Raw genomic sequence first — 22,245 nt, forward strand, 5'->3', positions numbered from 1 at the left:
ATAGGATTAGATTTTTAAAGGATAGTTTCTTGTTGAAGTTATAGGATTATGTGGGCAACAAACGTTTGGAGCTTTCTGGCCAGTTGATCTCTTTACTTTTTGAGGTATGTGCTGTTTACTCCTACCTGCGGATACACTCTTAATTTTTTTTAATCTTTAAATATGTTCTTACAGAAAAAAAAATCAATAAATAAAATAATAATAATGATAATAATAAGAATAAAAAGAACTGATGTGTTTACTTGTAATTGCTCTGTAGGATTTATTCAAGACAATGGTTAGTGAAGTGAAGAAGACGATTGATAAACTTCTTGGAAAGCACAGTAGGTCAAGTCGGTTTGACTTCTCACAGGTTAGAATCTATTTTCAAATTTCTATGTGATGTTTGACCAATTTTTTAGGGTTTTGGTTTGTAATTGTTTTTGACATAAAGCTATGATGATTTTTGATCTAGTGGAAGAATAAATGGGTAAGGTACCCTTTTCATATTTTTTATTAATTCTGGTTAAATTGTAGAAGAAAAGGTATCAAATGTACATCTACGAAGGCAAGCTTGGGTGGTGGCAATTTTTAGTGTTAACTGGAAGAATACGATGATTTATTGAAAAACATTTGTTTCCCTTTGACTTATGTCATGTTATTAAATATATTCATGTACTGTGCAGCATCTGAATTCAAACATTATTTCATTTGGGCTAGAAAGGACCCTTTCAACTGGTAACTGGGATGTCAAAAGGTTCAGGATGCATCGGAAGGGGATGAGTCAGGTCATTCATCTCTTCTGTATCTATTATCATTCGATTCATTTGGTGTTTACTGTATTGAATAGTCCTGAATTTTGCTAGCCATATTTTGGATTTTTTTTTTCTTTTTTTCCCTTTTCTGGTCCGTCTGAATTGTTGTTTCTTGGTCTATCAAAATGGATGTGTAACTAAACGCCAGTTGAGTAATGGATTATTATTGGTTTATTGCGTCCACTTTTGGCCCCATATTGTGTAGACTGGTCAAGTTGTTGGGAAGTATAAAGTAAATTTTAGTTTGAATGGTTTGTGGATGATCTAATCCCTAAGAGTGGAGAAAATTATACAGGTTACCTGTTTCGATGGCCCAAAATAAAAAAAATACCCACCTTTTTAAAAGTATTGGCGATTGACCTTTTGCTGACATCATGGATGAGTGAATTTATAGAATTTCCCATCTCTTCTTCTTCTTCTCCTTCTTTTCCGAAGTTTGCTTGAAGATTTCTTTTCTTCACTTTTTCCTCAAAGCAATCTGTGAGAGAATGAAAGGGAGCGAGCGAACAAAGAGCGAGATTAGCCATCTTCTTCTTCCTCTTCTTCTTTTTTGAAGTCTGCTCGAAGATTTCTTTTCTTCACTTTTTCCTCTTCCTCTTCTCCTTTGAGGGGACCATACCAGAACTTCTTTTCCGAAGTTTGCTTGAAGATTTCTTTTCTTTGCTTTTTTCTTAGAGCAATATGTTAGAGAATGAAAGGGAGTGAGAGAACGAAGAACGAAGAGCGAGATTAGCCATCTTCTTCTTCTTTTCCGAAGTTTTCTCGAATATTTCTTTTCTTCGCTTTTAACTCTTCTTTTTCTGTGAGCGACCATACCAAATCTTCTTTTCCGAAGTTTGCTCGAAGATTTCTTTTCTTTGCTTTTGCCTCAGAGCAATCTGTGAGAGAATGAAAGGGAGCGAGAGAGCAAAGAACGAAGAACGAAGATAGTGATTAGCCATCTTCTTCCTCTTCTTCTTTCCTGAAATTTGCTCGAAGATTTCTTTTCTTCGCTTTTCGTCTTCCTCTTCTCCCGTGAGCGACCATACTAGATCCAACGTGCTCAATTTATTGGCAGTATGTGGCCAAACAATGGATAGTGAGACCGGGAGAATGAGACCACAATACATAGGAGAGCGATCTATGAGAGAGGAGAGCAATATGTGAGAGAATGAAAGGGAGCGAGAGAGTGAAGAATGAAGAGCGAGATTAGCCATTCTCCATGCACGTGAGGGTTTCACATATGCAGGAGGTCAATTAGCAATTGTTTTTTAAAAGAGGGACGTTTGTCATTTTTGGCCTTCAAAATGGGTCAACAGTGCAATTTCCCCAAGAATGCTATATTCTAGGAGAAACCACGTGTTTATCATGCCTATCTTTGAGGCATTAGTAGGAGAAACACATATTTCATTGGTAGAATTTTTTTTTTGGGAAATGTAACAAACGAAATAGGAAGTGGTTGGAGAGTCTCCTGGCTAAGTAGGGTGAATTGCAAAGGCAGTTCCACTGGGCCAAAAGTGAGCCTTCAATTTATATCGTTTATGATGAATTCTCCGGTCAACACGACTGAGCATGACCCTATTTTGTCTGAAGACACTTAACCTTTTTACACCGACACTTTAGAAAGTTATTTCACATTCAAGGTATTTTGTTATTTTATTTTTTAAAATGGATACAAACTTCTTTATTAATAATATAAACTCAAAGCACAAGAGAGGTATACATTGAGTGTAATAAAGAAGCCTAAAGAGCAAAAAGCAGACAAGATCAGAAGGTGCACCCTGGCATTTCAACTAGGATGACAAGATTTGGTCATTTTATTAATATGAGAGAATTTTTCTTTATTAGAAAATTTGAAAGAAGGTAAAGGAAAATGTATGCCAATCAGAAGAGGAGATACAAAGGGGTGTTTGCGGTTTGGTTTGGAAGCTAAAACTGCACTGAATCGCGAAATGCAGAAAAAATCTCATCCGAAACCGAACCAAACCGTTCATCTTATCAAACCGAATCAAAACCAGGCTGCTTATACATAAATAAAACTGGACAGAAACCGAATTGCTTATGCATAAATATTAGAATCAAAATTCTTTATGAACATTATACATAGATAAAAGTCCTACAAAGTTACAAACATAGATTAAATTAATTTGTCTAGTAATTAAGTACAAGACATAGAAGTTTCAATTTTTCTAAAATAAAGCGGTTCGATTTTATAATCGGTTTAATGTCTTAAACCGAACTGAACTGAACCGCATAAGAATTGGTTTCAATATAGCACAAACCGAATTGAACCGCATGCATTCTGTTTCAATTCGGTTTGTCAATCAGTTCGGTTTTCAACTATTTTTTGAACACCCTTAGATACAATAATCTTCCACAACAAATAGGCTTCTCAACTTTCACATCCGTTCTGTACATTTTTTTCCCCATAGAACTTGTACTGGTAGCCTTTTTTGCAATGATTTATTTTATACCGAGAATTTTAGTTTTCATACATGAGGATGCTCACTTCTTAATATTTTCTTTGTGATTTATGTAGCCGCTTTAATCTTTTTTTTTTTGTAGCATACCTGTTTGATGCGGTCCTCTTGTCAATAGGTTCTTGCCAGGTTATCTTTTATTTCTACTATGGGCCATGTGACTAGAGTCTCTCCTCAGTTTGAGAAGTCCAGGAAAGTTAGTGGCCCAAGAGCCTTACAACCTAGTCAGGTAAGGATAATCAGTGAACATCATGCATAGTTTTATCTTAATAATTATTATTGTCATTGTTAGATGATATAATATTACATTTGTCTTTATCCATCATCTTAAGCTTTTGGATCAATTAGTGATTTAAGATGGTATTAGAGTAGGTGTTCTAGGAGGTCTTATGTTTAAATCCATGTAATGTTATTTCCTTCTCATTTAAAATTGATTTTCACATTGTTGGGTCTTCTACATATTGAAGCCCACAAATATTGGTGAGTGTTAATATTATATTTATCTTCACTTATCGGGCTTGAGCTTTTGGATGAAGATAAAGTAAATATTATATCATCTAATCGTTCTTCACCCATCAACTTTAAGTTTTTGAATGCTATTGTCTTAATGTCTCGTGGGTCTATTTGGATAACTTTTACCTCATAAGGCCTATCTACATAATATTTCTTATTTATTTGTGAAATTTGTTGCTGTAGTGGGGTATGCTTTGCCCATGCGATACTCCAGAAGGTGAGGCTTGTGGACTAGTAAAAAACTTGGCTTTGATGACTCATGTAACAACTGATCAAGAAGAAGGCCCATTAATTTCTTTGGTATTGCTCATCGAACACAACTTTCCCATTTAGGCTCTCCTTTTTACAGCATATCTTCCCCTCTGTGAACTGTTGCATGTCTTTCTTTTATTTATTTATTTAATTTTTTTGAATTTAGTTTGATATTGCCAATCAGCTATTTAATGGATTTATGATGAAAAACAAGGTAGAACGTAAATTTCCAATAAAAAATGAAGACAAAAGATTCATGCTGAAAATGCTCAGGCTAGGTGGCCAAAAAGAACTTGATAGCATACCTATTCCAGAATCAGTTGTGTCTTTGCATACATGTCCTTTTCTGGTTTATCATGTACGTTTTATTTGAGATTGTTGAAGATTTTCTCATCTAGCCTGCCTTTGTTGAAGTTGAAGATATGTAGCTTTGGTTTTTTGAAAACATTATCCTACTTCTCTGGAAGATCTAAATTAGAAATTTCTTTCAAGTTAAATTCCTATTTAGAATTTTTTGTCATGGCTAAATGTAAAACCTTTTTCCAATGAGATAGCTGAATTCCCTTGAGAAGCCTTAGGAGGTTGGTCTTATTTATATCATCTGCAGTTAGCGATAGAGCTACCTAAACAGGAAAGAGTGACCTGAAAGATCCCAAACACAAATAACTTCTATTGTTATTAGGCTAAGAAAAACTAAGGCTAAACAACCATGGACCTCAAATGCAGGCTTTACAACTCTCCAGCTGCACCTAACCCTAGGTTTCATATGCTGAACTTGTATACCAAACAGCTCCTTCGAGATTTCCACGAATTCCTAAGCTTCCTACACTTCCATTGTGGGATTTCACTCCTTTCCTGAATCTCAAATTCTCTATCCTGTTGACTTTTGGTGATGAAAAGACTCTTTTGTTGGCTCTCACTCAAGTTTTCTTCTGGCATCTTTGAGAGCAGGGTAATGGTCGTCTTTTCAAGGATTCTTTCTCCAACTTGGATCATTTTCTGGCATCTGTTCTCTCTACCGTTTTTTTTGTGCAAATCTAAGCACCCTTTTCTCTTGTATAGCTTAACATATTTAATATCCAATTCGAGGGCTTTGTTCTAATCACCAAAGGAGTTTTTACTCCATTTATTTCATCAATCAATGAAATTGTTTCTTCTTTTAAAAAGATAAAAATTGCATTTCTCTATTTTTCTTCATTTTCCTAATGTAAGTATGTTTTTTAATTCTAGTCACTCACAAATCTCATATTCTCCATTCTTTTTCTCCTGTCTCTTCCTTTTCTTCCTTTCCCTCTCACGGACATCCACCTATTTCTCCTTTTCCCACCTAAATTTGTTCATTTACTTATATATTTTGTAATTTTTCTCTCTACTTTTTTGCATTTTCCTAATTTAAATATATATCTATTATTTCTCTTCGTCACTTATTGCAAAATTTTATTTTATTTGATTAGTGTATTTGAATTACATTTATAAAATAATATTATAATACAGTTATATATTTATTTATATATTTAATAAAGAGATTAGTTTCCTTTTTTTAAAAAATACAGTTATATAATAACTTTGTATAATTTATCATTGTTTACACTTTCAATTATGTTACAATATTAACTTTTTTTTTCTTTTATTGTTCGGGAGCACCTCCTGATCCTCTCTCTCCCTCTTCTCCCTTTTCTTTTAGGTTTCTCTATCATTCTCATTGTATAATTCTCTTGTACTTTGAGTTTTTATATTAATAAAGAAACTTGTCATCTTTTCCAAAGAAAAAAAACATTTAACTTTTTTTATCTTTTGTCATCTCATTAATATTGTCACATACTTTGTTTTGATTACGTACATATTTCTCTCTTTCTGTACAATAATATCAATTTATTTAAGTGATTAATGTTTTGCTTATTATTATTGAATATTGTATTTGTTTGTACTACGAACATATTTATTTGTCAATGAAACTATGTTCTATCTATCTAATTCTTATTCATTTATTGGTATCCATCAATGCTTATTTTTCTATTCGAGTACATGTTTGACTTTAAGATGATATATATTCTTAAAATAATAACATATGACATAATAAGCTATAGTTAGAGTTTTATTGTCGTGATATTTGTGACACTCTTGAATGTATGTCAAAATATTTGCAAATTTGAGATATTGATATTCATATTGACATGATATCAATATTTTCATCCTTGCTTGGTATTGGGCAAATATCATAGGTGATCACTTCCATCGTAATATTAGAATCTTGTGGAAAAGTTGTAAGAATATTTGGTGGAAAGCTTGGATGGGGGCAGAAACACAGGCTTTTTGACAACTCTTCTAAACAGAGGTTTATAGGTTTACTCGCTTCAAGGCTTCTGTGGGAACTCATTTCTATTTTTCTTTGAATTATTATGCATCTTTTATTATTAGTACCGATTGGAGCAAATTTGCAATCAATTTTTGGTTCTTTTTGGGTTTTCTTCGGTGTTTTTTTAGAAATAATATTATAAGATACTTCGCTTAGTTTTTTTTGAAAAGGAGACAAACTTCTTTATTAATGATAAAATCTCAAAGTACAAGAGGTATATACAATAAGAATGATAAAGAATCATAAAGAGCAAAGAGCTAGGGGATCAGAAGGTGCACCTGGACATCTCAACTAGGTTGACACCCCCTTAGCACCAAAACATCATATCCCAAATATAAGTCTGTCCAAAACAGAGAAAATAAATAGTACAACATATATAAGTCCAGCAAAAGTACACAGGCCGAGACTGGGAAAAACTAAAAATTGATATTAAAAAGATACTTCACTTAGTTCTATGCATGCACCAGCAAGTATGACATTAAAACGTTGAGTGATCAATACCTTTTTGTACGGTCAAGTTTGCATCAACGTCTCAATATTTGATATTAACTTTGAATTGTAAATTTTTGTATCAATAGTGCTATTGTTTGGGTGTCGAAGACTTGGAGCTTCTTTCTGCAGAAGAGCTACACACACCAAATTCCTTTCTTGTTATTTTTAATGGACGGATTCTTGGCAAGCATAGGAGGCCACAGGTGAGAGACATTTTTTTTCTTTTAAGTATTTTTTCTATAGTTTACATACTTTTGTAATTATAGACTTTCTATGATTTTCAATAGTTGGAAGGCTCTTATATGCTAGTTCTTCTCGGGGAGGGTCCTCTCGTCCCTTACTCTTAGGCTGTCTGTTTCTTATCCAAAAAGGAAAAAAAAAAACCTTACATACTATATGTGTATTGTAAAGTTACGTGTAACTTGTTTGTTGATTAAAATTTTCATCTATTTAGTATTTTGCTACTGGTATGAGAATGCTGAGGAGAGCTGGAAAAATTGGGGAGTTTGTCAGTGTCTTTGTGAATGAGAAACAGGTGAGTTTCTTTTCTGCTCCTGTTCCCTATGCTCAATGTGCCAGCTACTCTACGTTTGTTCTTATGTTACAATGCCTAAGTATAGCATTGAGCACTTATGGATAGGATAACAGTATGCAGTCATTTTTAGCATTAAGTTTTAATTTATACATGCAATCATGCATTGTTGCAGTCACTTTAATCCATTCTGCTGGAGGAACACAAGCAACGTCTTTCATTTTAAATGCCTTAAACCCTGAGCATGGATATTATACTCCATGGATCTGTCATATTGTTTTGAAATTTTCTTGTATATAAAAATGTTTGATAATTTTTCTGGTGAAGAAGCTGAAAAGGTTGCATTTTTTGCAGTGGAGATATTCTTACGTATTTATGTTTATATGTAGTTGAGACACTAGTTTCATGAGATCATATTCTCACTTGACTGGGCTTGTGATGTCCTTCATTTTAAATATCAATCCTATTTTCCTGTTATTTATTTCATTTGTGGATGATTAAGCCTGTTTGATTAACTTGCATCAGCACTGTGTATACATTGCTTCTGATGGAGGACGGGTTTGCCGTCCACTTGTCATTGCTGACAAAGGTGTATCTAGGATTAGAGAATACCATATGAAAGAGTTATCGGTATGTGCATTTAGTCACTGTTGCTTTAAGTTCCTTTTTTTGTATTAATTTTTACCTTCAGATTGGAAATGAATTTTTTTTTGTCCATTTTTCCTTTTTATTTATTTATTTTTCCACAGGATGGAGTCCGTACATTTGATGATTTTTTACGGGATGGTTTAATTGAGTATCTTGATGTGAATGAGGAGAATAATGCTTTGGTATACTCAACTGAATTGTCTGATGTTCTTTGGTTTCAGTATATTGATCAATAGAAGTATATTGAGTGCATACTTTTTCAGATTGCTTTATATGAAGGAGAAGCTACACCTGAAACAACCCATATCGAGATAGAGCCCTTGACCATTTTAGGTGTTGTAGCTGGACTAATTCCTTATCCTCATCATAACCAGTCACCTAGAAACACGTATCAGGTTTGTTTCTTAAACCTCCATGCTTCTCCCTACCCATTAATTATTTAAAGATCTTTAATTAACTATATTTTTTTCATAGTGTGCTATGGGAAAGCAAGCCATGGGAAATATTGCATACAATCAGGCAAGTATCTTTTTTTCGATTATTGATTGCAAGCCTCAGCTCTTTATTTATTTTTCTGCTCAAGTGGTAGGGTAGTACATTCTTCCTTCTACTAAATTCCTTTGTGAAAGTGAATTTTTTTTGGCCTCATTCAAACCTAATTCTCTTGAAATTACTTGATATTTACAGTGAAGAGTAGAAATAACCACCGATCCTATGAACTAGTTGTGGTTTTAACTAGGTAAAAAACATTAAAATGTCTAGCATGATTATAATTGATTTAAAATTCTTGGTTGGAACAAATAAATTAAGCTATTGTGTGGTTTGCAGTTGCTGGATCTGTTATGGAGGAAGTTTGTTTCTAATTTTAAAGAATTAAGCAAAAATTATATTGGAAGAAGTCTTTTGTCAGTATTTTGGGAATCTATCCTTTTCTAACTGGAAACTTGAGAACAATTTGCATGAAAGTCTCTTTCAAGACTTTGCATGATGTGTCCAAAATTTGGAAAGGGACTTTGAAGGAAAATGCCTCTAAATCTGATCATTAACTAAAGGAAAGACAGTTTATATATGACCTATCCTGGGAACATCCTAAGCCTAAAGAACGAATGCTACACACGGCTGGTTTGAAAAACAGATCAAAAGTTACAATAACTAGAAAGTAGAGCAAGCCAAAATAATAAGAAAATTAAACCTGAATAGATTAGATTCCCTCTGACCAAAAAGATTGAAACTCGTCCTTGAGTTAGAAACTAAGTGAAAAGGCATCTGGAGGGAAATACTCAGATAAATCAGCAATATTGAAAACTGGACTGATGCGGAAATGATCCGGTAGCTCCCCTTTATAGGGCATTATCTTCATAATGCATGAGAACCCAAGAAGAACCGAACTTCCTAGGCTTTAGCTTGTTATATGTGACAGTGAACTGTGAGGAAAGGTGAACCATGACAAAGGAGGTGAAAAGGCAAGTCCTCTCTCCTCTCTCCTCCTCCCCCACTCCACGGCTTCTCCTCAGCTTTGGCATCCTCTAATTCCGGCAAGATAAGTAGTTTCAGACATGGAGGTGAAAAGCTGCAAAATCCAAGATTCGTTTTACTGCATATGGTTTGAAAGAGGATATTTCCATATTGAGGATTAGATACCCTTTGATAGAAGCTGTCATTTGAGTTAAATTATCCGTGACCTCCTTGTGTAAAGCTGTGGTTCTATCAGCCATCAATTTGGCTTCCAAGCTAAAATCAATAGACTTGAGATCTTGGATGAGTGAACATTAAGGCAAGGAGGTTTTGTGTAAACAACCTGAAGTGTGGACTTCTCTGTACTCCTATTGCACATTTGGTTGTATGTGAACTTGGCTTGAGTTAAGGTAAGGTCCCACTGGTTCGGTTTGTCTCCTTCAAGACAGTGAATTAGATTTCCCCAAACTTTATCTGTCACTTCAGGTTGTTTGTCAGTTTGGGGGTGAAGGTGGTATTAAACTTCTGCTAAAGAGTTTTGTCGAAGAGTCTCGGTTTTCGAAAAAATCCTTCTGGTGGAACAGCTTGGGTATCATCGCTCTTAACCAGGCTGGTATTTGCCATGATATTCCCTGCCATCAAGGTCCAAAGATCTTGCCCTGATACTAACTTGATGTGTCCGATATTTGGAAAGAAGCTTCGAAAGGGAAATACCTCTAAATTTGATCATTACTGAAGGAAAGGCAATTTATATACTTACCTATCATGGAAACATCCTAAGACTAAAGAACCAAAAGCCACACATGGTTGGTTTTGCAAACATATCAAAAGTTACAAAACAGTAACTAAAAGTTACAGCAAGCCAAAATAATAAAACACTTAAACTAGAAAACGCCATCACGGTTCTTTTCATTTTCTAGAATGTATAGGTTTATGTTACTTGAAAGGCTCCCACGTTGAACAATATGTTTTCTTAAGTTGCTTTGAGAATCTTGTTGTTTGCAGTTAAGACGGATGGACACATTACTTTACTTGCTGGTGTATCCCCAGAGACCCTTATTAACAACCAAGACAATTGAGCTGGTTGGTATGATGTATACTTTTGAGCTTCAAACATTACGGGTCCACAATTAATTACTTTGCTCTCAGGTTGGATATGACAAGCTCGGAGCAGGCCAGAATGCAACCGTTGCCGTCATGAGTTACAGTGGCTATGATATAGAGGATGCAATTGTCATGAATAAATCGTCACTTGATCGTGGTTTTGGTCGTTGTATTGTTTTTAAGAAGTATGAAAAATTACTTTTGGGAGCTTAAAATTATATTTGCTGCATGTTATATCTACTTGATACCTATTTTGTTTTGGATTTGTCATGAATGGTTAGATTGCAACAATAAGATTGTTATGTCATGAATGCGTTAGAATGCAACAAGAAGAATGTTCTTTATAACCACTTATGTTCCTACAATGTGCAGATATTCTTCTGTCAACCAGAAGTATGAAAACAACACTGCTGACAGGATAGTAAGGCCAAATAGAAATGAAGATTTTACAGGAAATATGCAGGTAATAACTAAACATATTTATAGCTTCTTTTACTGGAATTATATGGTTTATTCAATTGTGTATGCTTCTGCAAACAGTTACTGTTTCCATTCAACTATTTCTGGTCATTCATTGTTTGACCATATGATATGTAATAGTAACCACCCTGTTAGAGTTAGTAGACTTGGCCCATTTGGAGATTTTTCTTAAATATCTTTTATTCTTTATCTCACTGTATTATTCTATTTATTTCCCCCTCTTGTACCTTTTGTAATTATCAAAAAACGATAAGAAAAGAAATATTGTGGTTTTTCTCCCAATACTCGAGTTTCCATGTAATTCGGTGTTTTCGTTGGTTTATCGCTTTCAATATGGTATTAGAGCGAGGTAACGACGAAACCCTATACAGAGACCTAGACAGAAACAGAAGTTGCCACCGCCATGGATGTTGGGATTGCCACCGTCGTGGAAAAACTCCTCCATCAGATTCAGAGGATGCCGGTGGTCACTTTAGGGCCGTCCTCGGAGTAGTTCGCACAACCCAACATTGGGAATGGTCCTCACGCACCACAATCAATTGCCTCCACCGGGTGATGCCTTGGAATGATTCTGGAAAGGGAAGGACTCTTTCATTCAGTTTATGCTGATTAATAGTATGGAATCACAGATATATGAGATACAACTCAGAAACTTTACTTGAAGCGTTAGAATGCCTCTTGATTGTATACACTGGGAAAACAGGTCCACGATTGGAAGCAAGGGACTTTAGACGTGACCTCCTATTTCAATAAGTTCTCCCTTCTCTGTTAAGAGATTGATTTGTGTAGGGAGATAGTTTGGGACACGCCGAATGACGGTATTTATGGGACACGCCGAATGCTCGGATAGAGACCACTTCCCTCCTTAATGGAAATGTGCTCGATCCTCGACCTATGATAGTGAGAAGAATAGTGGGAAACCAATCCCTGTACGTGAGTTCTGCAAGAAACAGTGGCACACCAAGGAACAATGTTGGAAACTCCACGTTCATCCTTCAGGAGTAAGAAACGTTCATCCAACGAGAAACAAAACTCAGGGCGTGCCTATGTAAGTGAGACTACCTGCATCTCTTAGTTAATGACCCTACTGCAAGCTAGAACCACCCTCTTACTTTGGAAGCCATTGCTCGGTCAGGTATGCCTCAGTCCCTTGGTATTATTAGTGTTGATGGATAGAATCTCTGGATTTTAGACTCAGGGGCTACAGATCACTTGAAAGGTTTCTCTGAGCACTTTGTCTCTTGTACCCCCTATGTCACTAATGAGAAAATTCAAATAGCCGATGACTCTTTAGCCTCGATTGCTAGTAAATGACAAATAGTTCCCTTTGAAGCACTCTCCCTTCAGAATGTTTTGCATTTGCCTAAGCTTTTTTATCTATCAGCAAGATCACTCATGAGCTGCATTGTAAAGCTACCTTCTTACCTAAATCTGTTTGTTTTGAGGACTTGAGCTTAGGGAGGCGATTGACACTGTCCGACATGGTAGGGACTTTACATCCTTGACAACGATACCTCTGGTAGCAGTATCACTAGGACTAGTTTGCTATCTTCTTATTTTACTACTTCTGAACATGATTATGTTGTGGCATTTTCAGTTGGCCGCTTGAACTTTAATTATACGAAATATTTTTTCCCCAACTATTTTCTAAAATTGATGTCTCCTTTCTATCTTGTGATGTGTGTATTCAAGCAAAACAACATCGGGTTTCATTTCCCTCACAACCATATATACCCACACAACCACTTATCCTTATCCATAGTGACGTTTTGGTGTCCATCCAAGGTTACTACTTCATCTAGGAAATGGTGGTTTGTAACTTTCATTGATGATCATACCTGCCTCACCTGAATCTTCCTTATCACAGATAAATTTGAGGTTTCTTCTATTTTCCAATTGAAACACAATTCAATACAAAAATTGCAAATCTTCTGAGTGATAATAGTGAGATTCCAAAACCATAACCTTAGATTGTCTTAAGGAGTCCTACCCTTCTACCCATCTAATTTTTGAGGTTCTCTTTCGTGTGTTTGAGTGTACCGCATATGTCTGTAATTTTGTTGAGGAGTGTAGGTACAATATTCTTGAGGAGTGTAAGCTCATGCGCCTATACTCCTCAACAAAATGGGTGGCTAAGCCAAAAAACCATCATCTTTCGGAAGTAGCTCGTTCTCTTATGCTATCTACTTCCCTTCCTTCATACCTGTGGGGAGATGCTATTCTTACGGCAGTTTTTTTTATTAATAGAATGTCTACTCGTGTCCTCCACCTTCAGACTCTCTTAGATTGTCTTAAGGAGTCCTACCCTTCTACCTGTTTAATTTTTGAGGTTCCCGTTCGTGAGTTTGATTGTACCGCATATGTTCATAATTTTGGCTCTAATTAGACCAAATTTACCCCTCGGGCTCAGGCATGTGTGTTTGTTGGGTATCCACTTCATTAGCGCGGTTATAAATGGTTTCATCCGCCTTCTAGGAAATACTTTATCACTATGGATGTTACTTTCTTTGAGGACCGACCCTTCTTTCTCGTTCACCATCTTCAAGGGGAAAGTGTGAGTGAAGTGTACCTTAGAGTTGATCGAACCTACTCCTAGTATCGTGTCTGACTTGTATCCTCATCCCATAGTTCTACCCTCAAACCAAGTTCCCTGAGAAACGTACTATAGGAGGAATCTCATATAGGAAATTGAGTCCTCTACTAGTCAGCTCGCTTTGGTCCAAGACTTTGAACCTCTTCGAGTACAAGGTATGGAAAATCCTACTGAACCTTGTATTGATTATAAGATGAGTGAGAATGACAGTTCTGATGTTGATGTGCCTGAAAATGTGGAAGAATAGGACAGCGGTGATAAGACTGAGGTCAGAGTAGAAACTTGATTATGGTCCCTCTCTGAACATTCCTATTGCACTGAGAAAAGGTACCACATCTTGTACAAAATATACCATTTGTAGCCATGTTTCCTATGATAATCTCTCTCCAGGGTTTAGAGCCTTCATGGACAAGCCTTGATCCGACCATAATATCGAAAAATATCCACGCCGTTTAAGAGTGTCTTGAATGGAAGAATTCTGTCATGGAAGAGATGAAGGCTCTTGAAAAGAATAAAACTTAGTTGATTTATGCTCTACCCAAGGGACATAAACTTGGATGCAAATGGGTGTTCACTATCAAATACAAAGCAATTGGAACACTTGACATACACAAGACAAGGTTAGTTACAGAGGTTTACTCAAACCTATTGTTGACTATTCAAAAACTTTTTCCTCAGTTGCTGAATTGAATATTGTTAAGAATCCTGCTATCTGTTGTTGTAAACAAAGATGGGCCTCTATACCAGCTGGATGTTAAGAATGCTTTTTTGAATGAAAACCTAGTGGAGGAAGTTTACATGAGCCCCATGGTTGGATTTGTAGCCTAGTTTGGTCATCAGGTGTATAAACTTTAGAAATCCTTGTATGGTCTGAAACAGTCACCCAGAGTATTGTTTGAAAGATTCACTACCTTTGTTAGTCCTAAGGGCATAGTTAGGGACAATCTGATCATATTTTATTAACGAAAGTTTCCAAGACTGGAAAGATTGCAGTTCTGATTGTATATGTTGATGACATCATTTTATCTAGAAATGATCAAACATAAATTAGTCAATTGAAACAGAAAATGGGTGATAGAATTTGAAATCAAGGATTTAGAAAATCTGAAATATTTTCTTAGAAGGGAAGTGGCCAGATCTATAGAAGGCATCTTCATATCTCAGAGAAAATACATCCTTGATTATCAGATCGAGACAGGTATGTGTGTTTGGCTATTTTGTACTGATTTATTTGGAGTTTACATGGTCTTTGGATATTCTTTGGGATATGATGGTGGCGCTATGGGGTGTCAACCTAGTTGAGATGTGTGGGTGTGCCTTTTTGATCCTTTTCCCTTCCCCTTTTGGCTTCTCTATTTTTTTCATTGTATAATTTTCTTGTACTTCGAGATTTTATATTAATAAAGAAACTTGTCTTCTTTTCAAAAAAAAAAAAAAGGGAAAAAGAAATTACATTGTAAGACTTGATCGTTTACCCGTTCTTTGATTCCTATAGATACTAGATGATGATGGACTTGCTGCACCAGGAGAGATAATTAGACCAAATGACGTTTATGTCAACAAACAATCCCCCATCATAACGAAAGGATCGCCCTTACCAGGAATACCAGATAGGTCAGTTGCAGTTCAAAGATGTTTTTGACAGGTCCCACTGATGTTATTTGTTCTTACCCTTGCTTTTTTTCTTTTTTTCTTTTTTTCTTGTTTTGGTGTTATCAGTGCATATAGACCTTGCAGACAAATATTTAAAGGTTCTGAAGGAGAACCAACAGTGGTTGATAGGGTGGCTCTTTCCACAGATAAGAATGACTGTTTATGTATCAAATTCTTGATTCGTCAGACCCGTAGACCAGAGGTGGGCATTATTTATGTAGAGGATAACCTTGAGTAACAATATCTCATTCATTGAAATTTCTTCTCATACATGAATTTAAATGTTTTTCTTTCAGCTCGGTGATAAGTTCAGTAGCAGACATGGACAAAAAGGTGTCTGTGGCACAATTGTGCAGCAAGAAGATTTCCCATTTTCAGAACGTGGAATTTGTCCGGATCTAATTATGAATCCTCATGGATTTCCGAGGTGATGCTTTCTTGCTTGTTAATTTCTTTTCTCCCTAATGCAATAGACCTCTTGGCAGATCCAAAACTTGATGTCCTGGGGGCACAAATTTATACAAGGATAAAAATATGGCACATAATCTGTTGGATCTCTATTCCAACGCAGTAATTCTCAAGAAGAGAATTGAGAAATTTTTATTGAATTTAAAGAACAATTACAATATAGAATGGAAATCGAATAGTAAGATACAATTCGATAAAACTTCTCTCTCTACCGCAACCCTATCTTTCAAGAGTTTACAGTAAAGACCTCAACAGAATTCTAACTAACTCCCTTTCTCTCTCATTCTCCTATTTATAATACCCAAGAGTGGTTCCCACTCCTAAACGACCTACTCCCTAGCCAACTCAACAATTCTGTACATTCTTTTCTTTCTTCTTTCTCCTACTATACCGATGTATAATCGGAGGTCTAACATAAACTTCTAAATGTTACATTAAACATAGAGTTTTCTTAGTATTATTAAACATGAAATTTAACTTTATATCTAATAGATACTATTGGATATCTTTTTAAAACTAACGCGACTATTAACTACAAAATTGAGTATTTAAAGTTCAATTAGACACAAATAATTTTGTCTAATAAAATGATTGATTTTTAAACATTTTTTACAAGAAAAATTTTATGATAAAACTTTTATAAATACTTCCAAATATAGCAAAATATCACAATTTATCTGCGATAGGCCATATATTTTGATAGACTTTGTTAATTTTTTGTTCATTTTGCTATATTTTAAAATAGCCATCTTTTATATTCATGAGATCTATTAAATATAAAATTGTAAGGTTATATATCTATCAGACATTTTAAAGAAACTTGTTAGAGTCCAAATTGATTTATGTATATATTTATTTATCTATTAGTCAACTTTCAAAACCTAGGGTTTAAACTTAATTTTTTTTTGTTTGAAAAGGTCTTTTTAAGTACAACTTGGGGATGGAGGAATATGAACCCAGGACCTCTTTTCTTCGGGAACATACAAATGCTAGTTAAGCTAGGTTTTTGTTGGCTAAACTTGAAATTTAAACCACCATGTAAATTTAATTATGGGGTTTAGGGTTTTAATTAGATTCCATTAACTCACTTATTTTGACTATGTGAGTTAATGGAATCAGTCATACCTTAATTTCTTATTGGTTCAAAATCCTGTACTAGAGCCGTTTGAACAATAGGAGACTCAACTCCCTTTCTGAGATTCCTTCTATAGTGGGGTTTTACAAGGAACTTGATTTGTGGGTAGGACTGTAGTGTGAAGGCTAGAATCATGTAAGGTAATCATAATAGGACAAGTAGATTCTAAGGGAAGCATATAGTTAGACTCTTGACTCACTCTCCCACTAAAGTAGGCTAACGGGAGAGAAAGAACGATCTTCAATAAAGGTGACATCCATGGTAACGAAGTACTTTCGTGAAGATGAGTGGAAGCATTTATAGCCTCGTTAGTGCAGAGGATACCAAACAAACACACAAGCCTGAGCCCTAGGAGTGAATTTAGTTTGGTTAGGACCGGCTGTGCATCCAAACACCCGAAGGGGAAGATCAGGGATGAACATGTGGAGGGATAGGATTCTTTGAGGTAATCTAACGGTGTTTGGAAGTGGACACATGAGGGCATGTGGTTGATGAGATGAGTGGCAGTGAGAATGACATCACCCCAAAGATAGGAAGGAGGAGAAGTGGACAACATAAGGAACGAGCAACTTCCAAAAGGTGGTGATTTTTTCATTTGGCAACCCTATTTTGTTGGGGTATAAGCACAGGAACTTTGGCGAACAATTCTTTTAGAGGATAAGAATTTGTTAAGAGATTGGTTTTGAAACTTGCGACCATTATCACTCCGCATGATTGCAATCTTTGTATCGAATTGCGTTTCTATGATGTGATAGAAGTCTCGGAATGTGAGGTAACCGCGGAGTTGTTGGAGATCAGGAAAACCCAAGTAAGACGAGTATGGTCATCAATAAAGGTCACAAACCATCATTTCCTAGAGGAGGTAGTGACCTTGGACGGTCCTCAAACATCACTATGGACAAGAGTAAAATGTCGGGTTGGCTTATAGGGATGTGAGGAAACGAAACTCGGTGTTTTTTAGCTTGTATGCACAAATCACAAGATAAGGAAGAAACATCAACTTTAGAAAAGAGATGAGGAAATTGGTATTTCATATATTTAAAGTTGAGATGGCCTAAACGGAAATGCTGCAGCATAAGATCTTTTTCAAAAGTAAAGTAGGAAGATAAAAGACTCGTCCTAGAAATTACTTCTAAAAAGGAGGCATCATCATCAAGTAAAAACCCACTATTGTGTCGGGCAGTGCCAATCATCCTCCCCGAGCTCAGGTCTCGAAAAGAATAGAATCAGGTAAGAATGTTGCTTCAGTTTAATTGACGAGTAATCTTGCTAATTGATAGAAGATTATATGAAATTCGTGGCACATGCAACACATTGTGCAATGAGAACTTGTTAAAAAGAAAAATCTGCCATTTCCCGGCAATAGAAGCCAAGGAGCCATCATTAATTCTTATCTTCTCATTCTCAGCACACAGAGTGTAGGACACAAAATGTTCAGAGGAACCGGCTAAATGGTTTGTGGCACCAGAGTCCAAATTCCAAGGATTCTTACCATTAATACTAACGAGAATAAAGGACTGAGGTATATCTGATTGGACAACAACGCCAAGTGTGAATTGGACTAGCATTCTCTCTCACATAGGAAGAAGATAAAGTAGGGAACGCGATTACCGGATTCTCAAAATACATCGGTATAGGAGTGTTGAATGTCGTCCTTAAGGTAGCCTCAATTGCTGCAATCTGTTGTCAAAACCCTTCCAGTTGCTATTAAGTTATTGTCGAAGAGGAAGCTTGCACGTTAGGGTTGGAATGTGCCGAAGATTCACCAACCTCAAATGTTGGAATTTGAAGATTGTTAACATCGAGATAATAACTAAGGTCAGTGGGTGGCAGGGCATATAGATTTGACAGTAGAAGTGGTGGTGGCCGGTCGGAATTAGGTGGCAGAACACGAATCGGTGCGTAGGGAGCAATATAGGCCGCGGATGAAGAAGAGGGTTGCATAGATGGGATGGTTGGACCTGTCTGAGGAGGAAGGAATGGCGTGTGGAGGTCCAGCAGCAGTGCGTGGGTGGCGTAGACGATTGTAGAATTGACAGGAATGCACTTGTCGGCGTTGTCTGAAGGTGGTGGAACCATCCGTACATGGCAGCATTGATTCGAGCATCAACGGCGGTGCTAAAACTGGCGGCCAATTTGAAGGTTTCCTAGTTGGCAAAGACGTGATCCTTCCATTGCTTCAATTCGCTGATGACACTCTCCTATTTTGTAAGTATGATGTGAAGATGCTCCTTAAGGTTAAGGATGCCATTAGGTTATTCTAATGGTGTTTGGGGCAGAAAGTAAACTGGGAGAAATCAGCCCTTAGCGGTGTTAATGTGGGAGAGGATGATTTGATTCAAACAGTAAATCTGCTAGGGTGCAAGGCATAAAAGTTACCGCTCATATATTTAGGTCTCCCTTGGGTGGGCCAGAGGCTACCCTCGGAAAGAGGTTTTTTAGCAACCAGTTATTGATTGAATTCACAAGAAACTAGATAGGTGAAAAATATATAACAACTCTAGAGGTGGAAGACACACCTTGTGCAACTTAGTTCTGGTTAGTCTTCCCATATATTACCTATCCTTATTTTCAATACTTGAAAGTGTGGCTGCATTTTTGGAGAGAATCATGCGAAACTTCTTTTAGGAAGGCCATGCTGGTAGCAAAATTAACCACCTTGTCAATTGGAACAAGGTTTCTTCACCTAAAAAAGATAGGGGTCTGCTTAGTAGGAATTAAAATCCATAACATTGCTTTGCTCGCTAAATGGGGTTGGAGATTCTCAAAAGAAGAGTCACCTCTTTGAAGGCAAATAATTAGAAGCATCCACGGTAAGGAGACTTTTGATATGTATACTAAAGGAAAGTCCGGTAATAGCCTAAGAAGTCCTTGGGTTAACATTGCTAGAGTTTGGAGGTCGGTAGACTCATTAGCTTCCTTTAATCTTGGTAATGGTCATAGAATCGGTTTTTAGACAGATCCTTGGGTTGGTAACGCCCCTATCAAGGAGCATTTTTCTAGGCTCTTTAGAATTGCTCTTTTACCCACCAATTCAGTACCAGCACATTGGATCGTGGTACTTCATCTTGGTCATTGGCCTTAGAATATGTTTGAAAGATGATGAAATTGCAGAATTTCGATCACTATTATCCCTCCTCTCGACTTAAAAAGTGGTTAATTCCGACGACTATAGATCTTGGCCCATTGATTCCCATGGCCAGTTTACTGTTAAGTCTCTTTTGGCTCACCTAAAAACTGCCTCCCCGATGGATAAATGTCTTTTTACAGCAATTTGGAAATCGGCAGCCCACGGAGATTTAACATTTTGATTTGGATTACGATCTTTGGATCAATCAACAGTTCAGAAATTTTGCAAAAGAAATCCCCCAACAAGTGCCTGTCTCCTTCGATCTGTCCTCTATGTTTCAAGGCTAGTGAGAATCTCCCTCATATTTTTCTGAATTGTCTCGTCTCTTCCTTCTGCTGGGTAAGGATTTTCTCCTTGTTCAATTTTGATTGGATATTTGATAGTGTGGTTCAACTTCTGTCGGGTCCGATTTTACCCAAAAATTCTTGTATAATATGGGAAAATTTGTTAAAAGCTGTACTCTAAAAATTTTGGTTTGAGCGTAATTAACGTATCTTCCATGATAAAGCAAGACCAAAGGCAGACTATGTGTGCAGTAGATCTTAATGCTGCAGCTTAGTGTTCCTTAAAATGGAGTTTGTTAATTATTCCATTCAAGACATTTGCCTCTATTGGGATGCTTTCCTTACTCAATCTGCCTGATAGTTGCTGCATCAGATCCATTGTTTACAGATTACAGTCTGAAGCTCTTTTTTGCATTTTGAAGCCTCGAAGGATTGCTCCTGTTTAGCCTTTAATTTTGAGATTGTATTTTGGGCCTTCCCTATTGTTTCTTTCTGTTTTTCTGGTCCTGTATTGTCTTCTGGACCTTTGTTATAAGCTGGACTTTTCAATATTGTACCTTTGTTTGATTTTTCTGTTTTTGCTCGGGATATTGTGATTGGCGCTATGAGGTGTCAATCTAGTTAAGATGTTCGGTTGCTCCTTCTGATCCTCCTTTCTCCCTTTCCTCCTATTATTTTTATTGTATACTTCTCTTGTACTTTGAGTTTTTAAATTAATAAATAAGTTTGTCTCCTTTTAAAAAAAATGAAGAGACTCTTTTCTGTTTCAAATATAATATATATATACAAGCAAAGAATGAATCTTAGAAATAAACAATAAATTATAATAAGGGACATTTTCAAATATAGCAAAATGAGTCAACTTATTTATAAATATGGCAAAATTAGATCATTTTAGACCTAGATACACATCTATCACTTTGGTGATGGTTGTAGACGTTGTATTCGTTGTCATTGTCATTATTTATGCACTTTTTGTTTTATCATTTTGAGTTTTGATTGGATTTTTGCTACTTGCGCTAATTGTTATTGATGGTTGCCGCAGTCGAATGACAGTGGGGAAGATGATTGAACTTTTAGGTGGAAAGGCTGGGGTTTCATGTGGTAGGTTTCACTATGGTAGTGCATTTGGAGAGCCAAGTGGTCATGCAGATAAAGTTGATGCTATAAGGTATAAAGGTGCGCCTTTACATTCACAAACACTGTCTTCTATGGTTTTCTAAGAGGATTATTTTCCTCTTCTTTTCAGCGAGACTCTTATCGAGAGGGGCTTCAGTTACAACGGGAAGGACTTTCTTTACTCAGGTTCTTATCTTCCCCGTGGAGTTTAATGTCCTATTTCTTGTTTGATTTTGTTCTGTGGGCTGTAAAGCATTCTGCTGCTTCCGTTCTTATGACATTGAGACGTCAAAAGTTGAAAAGTATATGTTGAAAACATAGAGAATACTGTTTTCAATTTTTTTTTCAAAAAAGTAACCGTTTGTTCTATGAACTTTTAGAAATTGTCATTTGGTCCCAGTTTTTAAATATTTAACACAATTTTTATACACAGCTAAAATTTGAACATAGTTATAGCTATATTTCAAACAAATTTAGACAGTAACACTTTTGGAATCTGTGCTTAGTTTTCAGACTAATACATTACCTCTAAAAAACCAAAGATTTAGGTGAAGCAAACCAACTCTTGGCAATACACTCCGCCTGCTAAATAATTGAGATGCGGAAAGAAAAATTCCCAGAATATTACTGTCCGGCGAGCCAAAATTTGGTGCTTTTCCTTTTAGAAGCTGATATATTCTTTCATTCTTCAGGTATCACAGGTTGCCCACTACAAGCATATATATTTATGGGACCAATTTACTACCAAAAGTTAAAACACATGGTAAGTTTATGTTCT

At 36.2% G+C, this 22,245-nt stretch overlaps 1 protein-coding gene across 4 annotated transcripts in view; it reads left to right on the forward strand.

Annotated features, from left to right (window-relative positions):
* Positions 1 to 22,245, forward strand: part of LOC103500795 (DNA-directed RNA polymerase III subunit 2) — a 50,623-nt gene that overhangs the window by 22,266 nt on the left and 6,112 nt on the right. For all 4 annotated transcript variants that reach the window (XM_008464225.3, XM_051079135.1, XM_017047349.2 and 1 more), the window contains 20 exons: positions 45 to 104; positions 260 to 352; positions 666 to 767; positions 3,372 to 3,482; positions 3,950 to 4,066; positions 6,953 to 7,069; positions 7,321 to 7,401; positions 7,924 to 8,028; positions 8,148 to 8,228; positions 8,310 to 8,441; positions 8,521 to 8,565; positions 10,507 to 10,584; positions 10,651 to 10,790; positions 10,978 to 11,068; positions 15,174 to 15,292; positions 15,398 to 15,533; positions 15,628 to 15,758; positions 21,394 to 21,519; positions 21,598 to 21,653; positions 22,160 to 22,230. In XM_008464225.3, the coding sequence (XP_008462447.1) occupies positions 45 to 104; positions 260 to 352; positions 666 to 767; positions 3,372 to 3,482; positions 3,950 to 4,066; positions 6,953 to 7,069; positions 7,321 to 7,401; positions 7,924 to 8,028; positions 8,148 to 8,228; positions 8,310 to 8,441; positions 8,521 to 8,565; positions 10,507 to 10,584; positions 10,651 to 10,790; positions 10,978 to 11,068; positions 15,174 to 15,292; positions 15,398 to 15,533; positions 15,628 to 15,758; positions 21,394 to 21,519; positions 21,598 to 21,653; positions 22,160 to 22,230 (1,992 nt within the window). The remainder of the gene's footprint in view (positions 1 to 44; positions 105 to 259; positions 353 to 665; positions 768 to 3,371; positions 3,483 to 3,949; positions 4,067 to 6,952; positions 7,070 to 7,320; positions 7,402 to 7,923; positions 8,029 to 8,147; positions 8,229 to 8,309; positions 8,442 to 8,520; positions 8,566 to 10,506; positions 10,585 to 10,650; positions 10,791 to 10,977; positions 11,069 to 15,173; positions 15,293 to 15,397; positions 15,534 to 15,627; positions 15,759 to 21,393; positions 21,520 to 21,597; positions 21,654 to 22,159; positions 22,231 to 22,245) is intronic.

This window comes from Cucumis melo, chromosome 1, assembly GCF_025177605.1.
Source record: "Cucumis melo cultivar AY chromosome 1, USDA_Cmelo_AY_1.0, whole genome shotgun sequence".
Classification (NCBI taxonomy): Eukaryota; Viridiplantae; Streptophyta; class Magnoliopsida; order Cucurbitales; family Cucurbitaceae; genus Cucumis; species Cucumis melo.